Raw genomic sequence first — 15,265 nt, forward strand, 5'->3', positions numbered from 1 at the left:
CCCAAACCTGCAGAAACGGGCAGGAGGAAGTGCCAGGCAGTGAACACCTGGGGGTGGGCGGCAAGTGAGCGTGGCACGCAGGTCCACGTCACCCTCAGAAGTGCAGAGTTCACGGAGCTTGTCTGCACTCAAGGGGTGAGGGCCCAGAAACCTCTTCAGCCCCGGGCCACAGGCTGGGAAGAACCCAGAGCAATTTCTGGAAGGGGAGGGGACGGGGATGCCGTTCCTAGGTGGTCAAAAGTGCCCCTGGGACTGGACAGCAGGAAGTCTTTATGGCCTTCTCCCGGGCGCCCCAGGGGCAGGGCGCTGGAAGCAGCCCATTTCAGTACACGGAAGGCGGCTCGTGTTTGAATCTTTCTCCAATAGTTCTGTCTTTTGGTCAAAACATCCCTGGAATTTAAGCAGACACAGTCCCCGGAGGTCACCTCTCCTCTGCTTCCTGGTGTCCAGCTGGTCACCTTACCATCACTCGCCTTGATCACAAGGTAAAGTGGCTGAAGAGAATTGGCGGGGGGGTCATCGGGATAAGCCCTGTCCCCCCGCTCCCCACCCACACCCACTTCCAGAGCTTCGCCATCCGCTGCCATGGTTCAGAAGGGGTGTCGCGATGCAGGTGATTTTTATGCCCTATTTGGAAAAAGAAAAAGATTGTCCCTGCAAAAGCTGCTGATATCCGTGGGCTGGGACTCAATGGCAGGAGGAACCGGCCTCCGCTGCTGGCCTTCCTGGCACACAAAGGCTTCCTCTGGGCCGAGTAGGAGACCCATGTGAGCAGCGAAGCCACAAATAGCGCAGGAGAGGGCGAGCCCTTTGTAGCTGGTGAATCGACTGACGGGGCTCCAGAGGCAGGAGGGAGGGATCAGGGGCATCTTGCTGGGAGGATAAGGATCCTGTGGGCACCCCATCTTCTGTGCCAGCCACTCCGAACAGCCCTCTGGCTCTTCTCTGGCAAGTCCCAGGGGTCGTGATCCTGGAAATAAGCCCCGGACCCTATTAACAGCCCTTTGGGGCGGGGGGAGGTGCTCTCAGCCTCAGCGGTCTGGCCACGATCTGACATCGCTCCAGCAGGCTGGGCTGTTTGCAGCAGGTGATTTTGGATGAGAATTCCACCTGGAATTAGTTCAAGAATTTCGCAGGAAATCTGCTGCATGAGTGTCAGTGAGGTGCCCCCGGAGTCTGTCTTTCATCCGTCCTTCCCCCGGCCCCCTCCCCTGCCCCGGGAGGAAACACATGTGCTTATTCCGAAAAAGCTGGTGAAGCGCTCACTCCCCACTCCCAGGCAGAGACACGATGTGATCTGTGCGCCCTTCACGGGGAGCCCCGCACAAAGAAGGCCTCCTCTGGAGCTCTGTCGGGCTTGGCAGGGGGCCTCCTTCAGAATGCTGGCACCCCCAGTTCCCCTTTGCACCCTCCGACCCAGCCCCAGTCAGCCTCAGAGAGCAGATGACTGGATGGGAGAGAAGGAGGGAAAAGAGAACTGAGTCTGTGGAACCCCTGACGTGCGCCAGTCCCTGTGCAAGCGTGGTGGGTGCCTCGTCCGCGTAGAAGCAGGTGCAGAGGAGTCTGGTGTTTGGGCACCAGAACACGGTCCCTTGCCCTGGGGACCCCCATCTCCTTTCACATCTGGGGTGCTCTGGGGCATCCCAGCTCCAGAGGGGCACGTAACTCAGGCCTGACCAATCAGCTCCAGCCACCCCCCGGCTCACACAGGGACTGGGACCCAGTCAGCTCCCGGTCAGCACAGGAGCTGGCATGCTCCCAGGTGCCTGGAACCTGGGAAGAGGGCCTCTGAGCTGTCGTCCTATCCCCACGTCCAACATGAGGTGAGGAGAACCCAGGACGGAGGCCAAGCCTGGGATTTGCAGCTCCGTGACCCGCATCGCGTCTTACGTTGGAGCCACTTTGGGTGGTTTCTCATCGGCTGCACCCCAAAGAGTCGTAGCCCATATGCTATCCTCACTATCAGGCAAGGCAACTGGGCTTAAGTAACAGGGTCGAGTTCACACGGCTGCTTAGTTGCAGAGCTAAGCTTTTAACTCAGATGTGTCTGAATCTGCCTGCAATAAATTATTCATTTCATCAACTCCAAGGCGTACCCTTGCTTTATAAACAACCAGGAAAGGATGAAAAATGCTGCCAACTGTATCTCAGCACAGTGATTTTTTATCACTGATCATTTGATTTTAGAATTCTTGAAAAGAAGTTTTTCAGACTTATTTAGAGTTTTTTAATATCATATGTCCCTCGTGTACATGCATAACAAAAACATGGAAGGGGGGCTGCCCTGGTGGCGCAGTGGTTGAGAGTCCGCCTGCCGATGCGGGGGACGCGGGTTCGTGCCCCGGTCCGGGAAGATCCCACGTGCCGCGGGGCGGCTGGGCCCGTGTGTCACAACTAATGAGCCTGCGCGTCTGGAGCCTGTGCTCCGCAACGGGAGAGGCCGCGACAGTGAGAGGCCCGCGCACCGCGAGGAAGAGCGGCCCCCGCTCGCCGCAACCGGAGAAAGCCCGCGCACAGAGACGAAGATCCAACAAATAAATAAATAAATAAATTTATTTTAAAAAAACAAAAACATAGAAGGGCTGGAAGGAGTCAAAGGAAGGGTTTTGGCCACAATCAGGACCCCTATTCCTTTCTCACACGGTCCCTGAGTGGGGTTCATGGCTGGGGTCTCGAGGCTCCTGGATTGGGAAAGAACATGTGTTAGATGCAGTTGGTTGGTTTGTCTGTGGTTCTGGGCAGTTTGCAGAGAACTTGCTCATCCATCATCTGTCCCATCTGATTCTGAAATTATCGACGAGAAGTATTTTCATCTGCATTTTACTATGAGGACCAGGGATTCGGAAGTGTCCCCAGGCCACACGGCTAGTAAGTGGCAGATTCCGGATCCCACCTCAAGCTTTCTGGGTCCAGAGCATGAGGGAAGCATCCAGGTAGAAGAGAGAGCATTAGAGGTTTTGAGATGCTATTTGTACAATCACCTGTTGTCCAGGTCTCTGGGGGACCCAAATAATGTCACCCTTCTTCCCACCCAAGTCCTGAACTGTCAACTGAAAAAAAAACCATGAGAGCTGTGAGTTTCAGGTTTATCTGGGGACTCACTGAGGACTATAGCCTGGGAGACAGCCTCTCAGTAGCTCTGAGGAACTGCTCTGAAGAGGTAGGGCAGGGAGGTCAGTATATGTGTGATTTTGGAGAAGGCGTACCTGCAACCAAGCATACATCTCGGTAGAAGGTTGCTGCTGGTCTCGAGGAGCAGACATCTCTGTTAATGAGTTTAGTGCTTTTCTAGGTATAAGAAGATGCAAGAAATTGGGTTCACGAGATTTTCTCCTGAAAATACCTACCTGAAGGCTTGTTCTGCCAGTTTCCCCAGAGCACAGAGCGCCTTCTTCCCGATCTCCACCCTGGACTCCTTTCAGGGTGTGTTGAAGGTCAGTGACTGACTCAACCCTTTTAGAGCCGGATGGCAAACATTTTTGTTGTTGTCAGAACCAAATAAGAAATCAGACAAATGGGTCAGCGGGTGGAGAACCAAAATCTCACCGTTGTCGTGAAAGGTTGGGGGTGAGTTTCATGGCCGAGCCAGGCAGGGTCCCTGCCCCAGAGCAGAGCTGGGGGCGCCCCAACGGGAGGGCCTGGGTCGCGGCCTCTCTTGATCCGGGCAGAGGCCGGCGAGGAGGGACCCACCCTTCAGCTCAGGACACCTCCTGCTTTGTCCGCCTCCAGTGAGCAAAGGGGGCCATGGGCTGCCACCCAGCTGAAGGTTCACCCACTGCAGAGGCAGGAGAGGATGCCGGGTGAGAGGCCAGGAGCCCCCCCTGTGGACGGACGTCCCTCCCCGGGAAGGGCATGTCAGGGGCGGATGGCGGACATCGCACCCGGCACCTGAGTCTGTCCCCTGTGCCCTGGGGTGTCAGGGTTTCATCCAGAAGCACCCACTAATGCTTCGTGGGGAAATCTCACCAAGAGGCCGTCTGGTGGAACAGAGATGCACCTGGAGCCACCCGGTTGTGTGACAGGCCTGGCGGGAGGGCGGGGCAGGGAAGCCGGACACAGTGCCGAGCCGTCTCCTCCCCGTGGGCAGCCAGGCCCCACCAAGAGCACGTGATGCAGACCAGTCCAGGTCTGGCCAAGAAGACAGAGGACCCCTCACGTTTTAGGAAAAGGGTGTTTCCTATGGGAGTTGAGGCTTTTGTGAATGTGAGGGTGGCCGGGAGAGTGAGGTCTGGAAGGGATGGGGGAGAAAGGCCACTAACCTTCCAGGCTGAAGGAGGGGAGTCAGGTCCCCGAGTGGGACCACGGCCAGGGCTCTAGGGAGGGCTAGCCGGGCCCCTGCCTCCATCGCTCTCCCAAAGCCACTGCGTCTCACCGCCATCTCACCGCCACACCTGGCCGCCGGGCCCTCCGAGGTCACGGCGGCCGCTCCACGGCCAGGCCCACCCCACAGATCTCACAGCCCTCCTCTCGCTGGCAGCCTCGCAGGAACAGAGGCAGCGAGCCGACAGCAGACGATGCAGCCCTCTGGCTGGGGGGAAAGATGAGGGCTCTGAACCCTCAGGAATGGCGGGGAGTCCACTGTGGGTACTGCAAAGTGGTGTCGGGCTGGGGACGAGGGGAGAGAGGCATAGAGGACCCAGCACGGACGGAAGGACCACAGGATGCTTCAGAAAGACGACAGTGAGAGCCTCTCAGCTTTTCCCTTTCCGGAGGAGTTCATGAGTCAAGGAGGCCGAGGTACCACTGTAGAGTGACTGCAGCATCAGTCACCAAGGAGATGGCCGGCCGCCCGGGCAGGGGCCGAGGGCGGGTCAACTCCTTGGGGGCTGGAGGCTTCCCTGGCAGGAGGAAAGGGCACGGTTACATGCGGTGCTTTAAAGCAGCGGTCCCCAACTTTTGTGGCACGAGGGACCGTCTCCGTGGAAGACACTTTTTCTATGGGCCTGTGGCAGGGGGCGCGGGGAGGCTGGTTCAGGCGGTAATGCTAGCGACGGGGAACGGCAGATGAAGCTTCGCTCACTTGCTGTTCACCTCCTGCTGTGCGGCCCAGCTCCTAACAGGCCACCGCACGGGTCTGCGACCTGGGTGTTGTGGACCCCTGCTTTAAAGGGAGGTTTTCCTGCGGATGGTGAGGCTCTGACAGCACAGCCATCAGCAATGTGGCCTAAGGACTGAAACATGTCGCCCCGGGAGACCGTGACATCACACACCCTCCCTCGGTCGTGTTCTTGGGCTCACCGCACAGACCTCACCCAACTCCGTGAGGGATGCTCTTCAGCTCTTTCTGGGTGCTGTTTCTCGGACCGTCACCATCTCTCTCTTCTTCTGTCTCAGAAAACCCAAGCACGTCCTGCCTTAGTGTATGCGTCAGGGTTCTAGAGAAACAGATCCAAAAAGATGTGTATAACATGGAGAGAGATTTAGTCCAAGGAACTGGCTCACGTGATCACAGAGGCTGCAAGCCCGAAAGCTGCAGCTGGAGACACAGGAAGACCTGCTGCCGACTTTCGGCTCCAAAGCCCGTCTGCTGCAGGGCTCCCTCTTGCTGGGGGGACGTCAGCCTTGGGGTCTATTCAGGGCTTCGCCTGAACAGACAAGGCCCACCACACACTATAGAGGCAATCTGCTCCGCTCAGAGGTCACTGAGTTAAATGTCGATCCCATCCAGAAACACCCTCACAGAAACATCCAGAATCACAGGTGGCCCCGTGTCTGGGCACCGAGGCCCATCCCGGGTGACGCATGGAATGCACTGTTGCAGTCAGGCTTGTGACAGTGCCCAGGTGTCCTTGCCGGCTCTTTGTCACGGCCAGGAATCAGACCGTACGCCCCGCGGGACGGACAGGGCTGGGGATGGCTGCCCTCCTTTCTCCCTTTCTCCCCAGTAGCACGGCTGCCACCATGGGTCAGAACCACTCTCAGTGGCCGGGCAGCTCTGGGACCCACAGGAGACACAGTCTTTGCTGGTTCTCCTGTCCCTGCAGGGGTCACGGAGGTCATCCCCAGGCCCACACTGGACCCAGGCTGCTGGCTTCCGTTGTGTCGATGGCTTTGTGTTGACATGGATAACGTGGCAGGGCCTCCCCGGCGCTCACATCCCCCACTCATCCCGTTTTGTCTCCCGTCGCCCTAGGCGTGGTCTCCCGCGCCGCGTAGCTCGCTTAGCTGCGTATGTATTCTTTCTTTTCCATCTCCCTAGGCCCCAACCTTCACAAGGGCAGGCATTTGGGGCCAGTGGTGTCCCCATGTGCCTATCACGTCAGGCACATAATAGACACTCAGTAAGTACTAGGTGAACGCACGGATAACCTATATTTCAAAATCGATTTCGAACCTAAGCCTGTCCCGTTGAGGCCCCAGACAATGACCTCATGGTGTCTGTCTGCAGACCTCAACACTGACACAGTTTTGTGGCCAGTCCTTCCCTCAGTGTCATTTGTCACTGTCCCCAAATGCTTTTAGAAGCCTGAAGAGCAGAAGCTGGGCTTGGATTGCTGGGGCATCCTTGGTGGGAGGTTCCAGGCAGGGTCCACAGACCAGGGCAGGCGGTTCGTGAGCCACTTCTAGAGGATTCCAGCGAGAAGAGCAGTTGACGGGCCGCCACCCACACCCCCTGGGTGGTCCGCACCCAGGAGCCAAGCGCCGTGTTTCTTAAAACTGACTGCTCACCTGCTGGGCCTTGGAGCTTGGAGGTCAGAGGTCAGACCCAGGTGAGTAAGGCTGGGGTCAGAGAGGAGATTGTACCAAACTTCGAAGAGTCGAGGTGACCGCTTCACAGCCGTCCTGCTCCTCAGCCCCCTGAGGCCCCCTGGCCACTTCCCACAGGGAAGGGACCACCTGGGGTAACTGGAGGCCCAGACACAGTCCAATGGTAGAGGCATGAGCATTGTGTCACGGGGGTCGCGGTCGCAGGAGAGATCCATTTGCCAGGGTTTAGGGCAGGTTCGGCGGGGAGAGTCTGAAGGAGTAGAAAGTCTCCCTCAAGGAGAGTGAAGAGCAATGGTCGAGACCAGGAGTTCGACGCTACAGAGGCCGGCATAGACCTCCACATCGGCCTCCAAGGCTGAGCAGCCCCGCCTCTCCCTGCCTGGGTCCCTCTTCAGCCCAGTGGGAACCAGGGCCCAGAGCCGGTGGGGGGGTGGTCAAGACAGCTGAGTTTGGCCGACTTGGAGCACTGGCTCTCCTCCCAGGGCGCTCGTGGGAGCCAAAGAAACAGAAAGTTACCCTGGGCTGCGTTTCTGGTCAGGATGGAGAGGGCTCTGCTTGGGGTGGGGGGCGGGGGGTGAGCTGCAGACAGGCTGCCTGGTCGAGACAACCTCGAAGGCCACCCAGACCCGGGTCTGGATCGGGGGCTCGGTGACACGTCCCGGCCGCTCCCCGGCCACAGAACTGCGGGCTGCATCTGGGTTCGCACTGGCAGCCAGGCACCTGGACCCATGCTGGCAGCAGGCCCAGGGAGAGTAGGGGCCGAGGCAGCTCTCCAAGTCTCTGCAGACAGCCACACGGGCTCCTGCCACCACCGGGGCAGTGGTCTCCCTCTCGGGTCCCGTGACCCGGCAGCAGCTCAGAACCGCACCCCGACAGGCTTGGGTGGGAGGAAGCCAGCACCTGCTGGATTATCTGACAGTTCATCCACGTGTTCAGTTCCAGCAGTTTCTTGGCCCAGGGTTAGTTGAAGGCTTGGGATCAAGGCAGCAAAGTGCATCCTGGGAGGATGCCCGGAAAACACCCGAGGCAGAGCGTCTGTGGGGGCTGTCCCTGTCCAGTCAAGACAGGCCTCTCCAGCGGGCTCGGAGGCACACAGCCCCGGACACTCTGGGAACCGCTGGCCCACCCCCGTCCCCCAACCTATCACCACTGCAATGCAAATGGGGCCGGTGAAACCCCTCCTCCTGCTGGGCTGGGGGCTTGGATGCATATGCCCCCAAGGAGCAGGGGAAGGAGAAAGGTTTGGGATGAAAGGAGAGAAAGGAAAAACTGGGGGAGAAAAGGGAATAAACAGTAGCTGGAGCAGCAAACAGGTGCCCAGAACCGATGCCCCGAGGGGAGCACAGCCCGCCATGGAGAGACAGCGGGGCAGACATACCCCAGGAGCCAGAAGGGCTCCAGGGCTCGGGCAGGGCCTGAGTCACCCTGGCCCCCGTTTCCCACTCTGTGAAAGAGGGATCTGGACCAGCAGATCCCCAGGTGACCCCACAAAGACTAGGTGTTTCTAGAAGTCCAGGGGAGTTCAGGGCAGGGGAGGGAGGGACAGAAGAAGCTCCACCCGAGTCCTAAGTCTCCACAGGGCCTCCTGGGTCCCAGTGTGCCAAGGCCACGGGCAAGGAGCCCAGCTCGCCCACCAGATGGGACCTTTTGCACTGACGAGCTGAGGGGAGGGTCTGAGCTTCCACCTCCACACAGGAAGGTCCCTGGGCAGTGAACATGTGTGAAAAGACCAGCAAAGGGGACAGAGAAAAACAAATATCCTATGATATCACTTATATGTGGAATCTAAAAAAAAAGATACAAATTAACTTATTTACAAAGCAGAAATAGACTCACAGACATAGAAAACAAACTTCCGGTTACCAAAGGGGAAATGTGGGGGAGGGATAAATTAGGAGTTTGGGATGAACATACACACACGACTAGATATAAAACAGATAGACAAGGACCTACTGTATAGCACAGGGAACTCTACCCAATATTCTGTGATAACCTATAATGCGAAAAGAATCTGAAAAAGAATAGATATCTGTATGTATAACTGATTCACTGCGCTCTACACCTGAAACTAACACAACATTGTAAAGCAACTATACTTCAAATTTTAAAAAGTATAAGGGAAAAAAAGACCAGCAAAGGGGAGACAGGGGGGCTGAGCCAGCCCTGGGCCAGAGGCAAAACTCCAGGCAGCAGGAAAATGGCACCCGCTTCACCAGGAAAAGCCCACCTGGCACAGAACCTGCGGGGACCCCAAGGGAATCCACGTCACCTCCAGACCAGAGGGAAAGCGGTGGCACGGGTGTCCTTGCAGGCACCGCCCGGCAGACCAGCTCCTCTCCTGACAGCCCCGTGCTGAAAGCAGCTTCCACTTCTCCTTAATTCATTTTTAATTCACTGATTTCAGATTTCACTCCCTGGCACGTGCCAAGGTGTTGGGAGCCTGAGAGGCCGAAAATGCACATTTTCTGCAGCAGTAGCGGCTGATGGCTCTGCTCCTGGCCCACCAGAGGGTTCTGAAGGTCGTCAGAAAAAGAGCCACTTTGCCCCACCTGCCCGCCTGTGCCCTCCACCCTCCGGAGAGCAGGACCAGCTGGGAGCTACCGCCTCCGTTCCCTGTGTCATCCTGCCCCCTGGTGTCGGGGACCCAAGACACCAGACCTGGTGGGTGAGGAGGCCCCGGGCAGCTTCCAGCGGCCCTCCCTGCTCCACCTTGTGCTCAGCACCCAGCCCCTCCCCGGGGGCGGGGCCCCTCCCCTGCAGAGCCCCAGGTGGTGGTGAACTGGGGGTATCCGGGTCCAGATCCTGACCCACCACCTCCTTGCTCTGTGGTCTTGGGCAAGTCACGCCCCGTCTCCAGGCCTCAGTTTCCAGGTGTAAATGGGGCCAAGTGAGAAGCTATCTCGTGGTGGTGTCAGAAGAGGGGAAGGTAATCCACGGAAGAGGCTTAGAGCCGGCCAGGCACCCACGGAGGCGCTCGAAACACGTGGGAGCCTCACCAGGCCTGTCCCATCAGCATGGGGCTCAGACGCCGGAACACCCCCAACGTCACCACGACCTGGTTATTCACCCGGTGGTTTCGGGGGACCTGCTAGGGACCCCGCTCCTTTCCTGGCACGTCCCCTCCCGGTGTCAGCTGCCTTTCCATGTGGACACATATGCTCTGCAAGGGTAAGGCTCTCATGCAGGTCAGAATCTGGGGGGACCGAGTCTGCAGAGCTGGGGCACCAGGCCCCTCCTGATGCCTGCACGTTCTGCATCTCTGCCATCCTCACAAGACCCCCCCAGGATCCAGGGCCAGACCTCGGCGTCCGCTCGGCCCCCAGCTCCGCTCAGCACCTCTAGCCCCAGCCCCAGCCCCAGTCTCAGCAGGGCTCTTCACGCCGACCCCACGGTTCAGCGTCTGCAGCATAAAAGCCGCCCAAGCAGGAAGGCTTGGGAGGTAGGTGGGCGTTCCCGGTCTGGACCACAGGGCCTGAGCTGCAGCACTGCTGTTTCCAAGAGTCAGCGGTACCTGACGCTAAGCATCCTGGCAGCAAAGCTTAAAAAGCAATCGCTGAGAATCTCAAGTGGAAAAGATCACCGTTTGGACACAGCGCTCTGCCCCATGCGTGATGCATGATGTAACCACTGACTCAGGTGGCACCGTGCATGGAACCATCAAAACTTTACTGACCTTAAAATACATTATTTTTTAAAACTCCAGGCAGAAAATGAACAGCAGACAACAACGTCTCTTTGGGGATACGGATAATTCACTTCTCGTCAGTCAGGGAAGGCTGGCCTCTGGTCTGGAAGAGCAGCTGGGGTCATTCTGGGTCGGGCCGGAGAGAGGAGCCTCGCTTCGGTCCCCGTGGTCTTGGGGAGGGACAAGGATGTGCTAGGCGGCCTGGGGTCCCATTTTTGTGGTCACGGCGAGATGACGGGGGTTGTCTTACAAGTCACCACAGTACCTCGACCCCTGGGCCATCGCCAGCCACCCTCCGGAGCAGCACAATATTACAACATCGTTATCTGCATGCCTCTGTGCTGGAAGATCGCATCCTCGAAGCAACAGCATCAAAAAAAAAATTAGTAAATTAAAAAATTCTTCATAAAAACATTTCTCTCACACTGAGAAAAGGGCAGGGTGCCTCTTCTTTTCCTGACAGGAAAAATGTACTATAAAACCCTTTCCTTTGTAATCAGGTACATACAATAGGCATTGGTTCCAGCGAATTCAACAGAAATCGGGGAAAAAAGAGATAAGAAATTTCCAACCAGCCATTTTATTTCATTCCCCCCCTGCCTGTGTGTGTTAGGGAATTTAATCTGGCCTTTGTTTCCCACTTCCGGGCAGTCACCCCTAAGATGTCCAGCCTGATAGGAGTGTCTTTGCTTTCCTGGGGGCCTCTGGTCACACTGAATGGGCCAATAATGTGATGTAGGGTAGGGGACAGCCTCCCCTGGAAGGCTCAAGGTGGGGCTGGCTAGGCCAGAAGGACCAACCTCGTGATTTAGGGGCCGCCACGGGTATCAGCGGAGACTGAGACCAATGATGCGGGAAATCAATCATCAATCAATAATCAATTGATCGATCATCAATCATGCCTCTGTCATGGAGGCACGGGACACTGAGGCTCAGGAGAGCCTCCCTGGCTGGATGTCGTCCACGTGTGTCATCACACACGTCAGCACGGAGACGGTGAGGTGTCCCGACTCCACGGGGTGGGGACTCCGCTTTGGGTGCTTTCCCGGGACCCTGCCTGGGCGTCTCCTCCTTTGGTTGATCTTGATCTGCATCCTTTCCCTGCAAGAAACCGTAATCATGAGGATAACAGCAATCGTGAGATCTGTGAGTCCTTCCAGAGAATGAGTAACTCTGAGGGTGGTCCTGGGGATCCCCAGCTTGCAACTGAATGAGGTCTTGTGTCCTTTAACTTTGCAGTTGGTCTGAACTCTCTAGGATGTGCTGCTGTGTGGTGTGTGTGTGTGTGTGTGTGTGTGTGTGTGTGTGTGTGTGTAAGAGAGAGGGAGAGGATGAGTATCTGTCCCCAACGCCTGCTCTGGTATACATCTGTCTTCCAGAATACTGTGTGTGTGTGTGTGTGTGTGTGTGTGTGTGTGTGTGTGTAAGAGAGAGGGAGAGGATGAGTATCTGTCCCCAACGCCTGCTCTGGTATACATCTGTCTTCCAGAATACTGAAGTCAGAGATCCTGGGACTGGCAAATCCAATGGAAAAGATCACCCCCACCTTTTCACCTCTAAGCTCATGCCAACTGAATTAGCTTGAAACTGTCCAAGATTTCCAGATGGCTTGGTCACGAAAGCCTCAGTAAGGCACACACCTTGTGAGCCACTCCCTGCCCACGAGCCGACACCCCACAAACTGAGAGATGTGTGTGGAGACCAGATAACAAAGCAGGTTCTGCTTCCCGTTTTGCGCCCAGACTGAAAAGAAGCCTGGAGCAAGGCAGGAGGGGAGCCCACACCTGAGCGAGACAGGTGAGGCCACAGACAACCAGGCAGCCAGACAGCCTCGGCGAGGCACCCCCTGAGAGCAAGGTTACATCCACGACGTTAGCTCACATCTGTTAGCTGCTGGGAAGGGACCACAGGTAACCCTGGCTGTGCCACTTAAATCTGCGTACGGTGACATTTATCCAGCATTTAGCTGCCTCAGAACGCACTGACCTGAATCTATTCGCATTCTTAGGAAGCAGCACGACGGGGATGCCAGCGTGGGGGTGCAAGGAGGCAGGTGCCCTTCAAGGACACGGGGATTCCTGCGGGCAGAGAAGCCAGCCACCGCGGGCAGAGGCCGGCCGTTTTGTCATTCTGCCCCTTGTGCCGGCAGATCAGGGCAGACCCCACTCACCGATGTGGGGTAGGGGCCCTTCCAGCATCCCTTGGGACCCCGGCTCACCTGTGGACTCCCGCAGGTTTTGTTTTTGTGAATTAACCACCTCCCCTATCGAGTACCTTTCTCCCTCTCTGAGCCAGCCGCCTGCCACATGGGACAGGGAAACAGACAGGGGGGTCCACCGACCTTGCCTTGTTTCCAAGCAAATGCTGCTGGTGCAAAATCTCCCTGTCCCACATCTCTGAGAGCAAAACTGCATATTCATGGCTTTCAAGTCTTTCAGGTGGTTGAAAGGTGTCTGGAAGGCAGGCTGAGCGCATTGTGATCTCCCAGGCGGGCGGGCACTGCATTCTTCCCCTGCTTCCCGTCTGCCACGTGAGCCCTCCCACCGCCCTGTCTGGAAGGCAGGCTGAGCGCATTGTGATCTCCCAGGCGGGCGGGCGGGCGGGCACTGCATTCTTCCCCTGCTTCCCGTCTGCCACGTCAGCCCTCCCACCGCCTTGCTGCGCCCCCCCCCCCCAGGGCCTTCATCACCTTTCCCGACAGCGGGGGAGGAGGGCAGCACCTCGAAACGTCTCTGTAGCCCAGGTGAAACTCAGTGGATCTGGGATCTGGTGATTAGCCCCGCAAGGCCCCGGGAGGGATAGACCTAGACTCGAGGTCAATTGTTCCCAGCGCTGATTGACTCTGCATGCAACGATGACGTCCGTCTCTCCCGGGTGGCCTTCCCCCCATGGGGGCGGCAGGGTCCTGTGATGCTTGCGCTCGGATGCCCGCGATGCCCAGGACTCAGAGCCTGAGGAGGGTACTGTCCCCAGGCTCAGCCCGCGGGCCGCCACACGGCCTCAGAGGGAGAAAGCACCGAGCTGACGATGCCACATTTACGGGCAAATACACGTCTTTGGCGGCCGTCCAGAACGTGTCACGGACTTTTAGCCAAAGGAGCCGAGAGGGCCAGGGAAGACGCTAGCGCTGGTGAGTGAAGGCGGAAGTCAATCTGCTGCGAGAGACTAATTTACACCTTCGCTCCACGGTCAGAGCCTCGCTCCACGTTAATAGGCTCACAAGCCAATTTCCAGCAGCCCGGGGCCCAGGAGCTCTCAGAATAGAGCTTTTCTTCTTTGGGTCTTTCTTGCTGCCAGCCCAAAGGTCCTCACAAAATGGCATTTTCTCCATCTCGCTGGAAATTTAGCCTTTTCCAGGCTCTGCAAATCCCTGGGTTTTCATTCAAAGGACACGATCACTGTGACGTCTCCACCCAGGGAGTAGCTTTGTCCCAACACCGCCAACCACTCGGAGCTTCTATGCCAGGATGATGTCCTGAACGTTCCATTCTGATTGGGGTTCCCATAATACCCAGGCAGAGTGTGTTCCTTGTGTTTTCAGGGCAAACGGGGACTACGGCAGTTCCCAAAGTTCAACTGCCTGGCACTATTTCTCCACTGGCTTCGAGTAAACATCTGTGGGTCCCCCAGATCCCAAGCCCCTCCTTTGAGGGAGCCCCCCTTCCAGCTGTCAGCCGAGTTGTGCGATGTGGCTGCAATATTTCTTACAGTGATGGAGTGCAGTACACACACAGAGCTCTATAAATGTTTGATGACTGAAACGAATGGATAATGATGACAGTTACAGTGCAGCCAGAAGGCATCGGGAGGCCATTCCTGGCTGATTCTGGTGAATTTCTACCTGTCCGATGTCAGTGGAACGTGAAGGCTTTATGAGGATTTTGCTTCATACACATTTACATCCTGACTACTGCCCCAAACAATTCGGAGTTGCTATCAATAAAAACAGAAGCACGGGGGCTTCCCTGGTGGCGCAGCGGTTGAGAGTCCGCCCGCCGATGCAGGGGACGCGGGTTCGTGCCCCGGTCTGGGAAGATCCCACATGCCGCGGAGCGGCTGGGCCCGTGAGCCGTGGCCGCTGAGCCTGCGCGTCCGGAGCCTGTGCTCCGCAACGGGAGGGGCCGCAACTGTGAGAGGCCCGCGTACCGCAAAAAAAAAAAAAAAAAAAAAAAACAGAAGCACAGTTAGATTTTTTAGAACACACACACACGATTAATTGCACATAAAAGACAGAAGCCCAGAATGGAAAGCCAAGTGAACGAGGAAAAACAAGATCCAGAAATTCTGAATGAGGCTGCCTCCAAGTCTCCTGCCAGGGAGGCAAAGAGGAGGTGGGCACAGCGGTGCGCTTGAGGAGAGCACCTTCACACAGGTCTTTGCTGATGGCGAATTTGCCGAAACTTGAGCCTGTCTAATAGACCCACAGTTGGCCCCTCTTCCCAGCAGGTTGTAGGAGATTTGAAGCAGAAAATGACCTACTGTTCTCAAATGTTTTAATGTCACAGATTATTTGATTAGCCTGCAAAGCAGCCTACGGAAACTGCACTGATGTTTAACCACCGGTGAGATTCTGCGAAGGGCGGCCCCGGGCTCCCACCCACCCACAGATGTCGGCGCACAAATTCCCTCTACCTGCTTCTCCTCAGCCTCGGTGTTGACACTTCACATATGTTTAAAGCCCAAGGCCAGCACCACCTCCTCCAGAAAGCCTTCCCTGACCGACCTCCCTCCACAGAGACTGTTTCCTGCTCAACACCAGTGGCCCTTCGGAACTTCTTTGCACTTTCTCTGGGTCGCAGGAGCTCTGTGCGCCTCTCGTGTGCCCTACAAGGCTCTGAGCCTGCACGTCCTTGTCGACCTCTGGGTCCTGAA

General features: G+C 57.0%; 1 protein-coding gene and 1 long non-coding RNA gene across 3 annotated transcripts in view; both read right to left on the reverse strand.

Annotated features, from left to right (window-relative positions):
* Positions 1-2,587: 2,587 nt before the first annotated feature.
* Positions 2,588-4,348, reverse strand: LOC114485963 (uncharacterized). The gene is made up of 3 exons (XR_003679211.1): positions 4,260-4,348; positions 3,207-3,288; positions 2,588-2,681 (listed from the first exon to the last, which is right to left on the reverse strand). It is a non-coding gene; the product is annotated as an uncharacterized lncRNA (long non-coding RNA).
* A 20-nt stretch (positions 4,349-4,368) lies between these two features.
* Positions 4,369-15,265, reverse strand: part of DFFB (DNA fragmentation factor subunit beta) — a 43,248-nt gene continuing 32,351 nt past the window's right edge. Inside the window, exons 7-8 of one of the 2 annotated variants that reach the window (XM_028487935.2) lie at positions 5,248-5,375; positions 4,369-4,838 (exon numbers count right to left, since the gene is read on the reverse strand). In XM_028487935.2, the coding sequence (XP_028343736.1) occupies positions 5,249-5,375 (127 nt within the window). In that variant the 3' untranslated portion in view covers positions 4,369-4,838; position 5,248. Of the gene's footprint in view, positions 4,839-5,247; positions 5,376-10,976; positions 11,495-15,265 lie in introns of those variants that run through there. The other variant, XM_028487934.2, reaches the window with a different exon arrangement.

The sequence above is a fragment of the Physeter macrocephalus genome, chromosome 3 (genome assembly GCF_002837175.3).
Source record: "Physeter macrocephalus isolate SW-GA chromosome 3, ASM283717v5, whole genome shotgun sequence".
NCBI classification, from domain to species: domain Eukaryota; kingdom Metazoa; phylum Chordata; class Mammalia; order Artiodactyla; family Physeteridae; genus Physeter; species Physeter macrocephalus.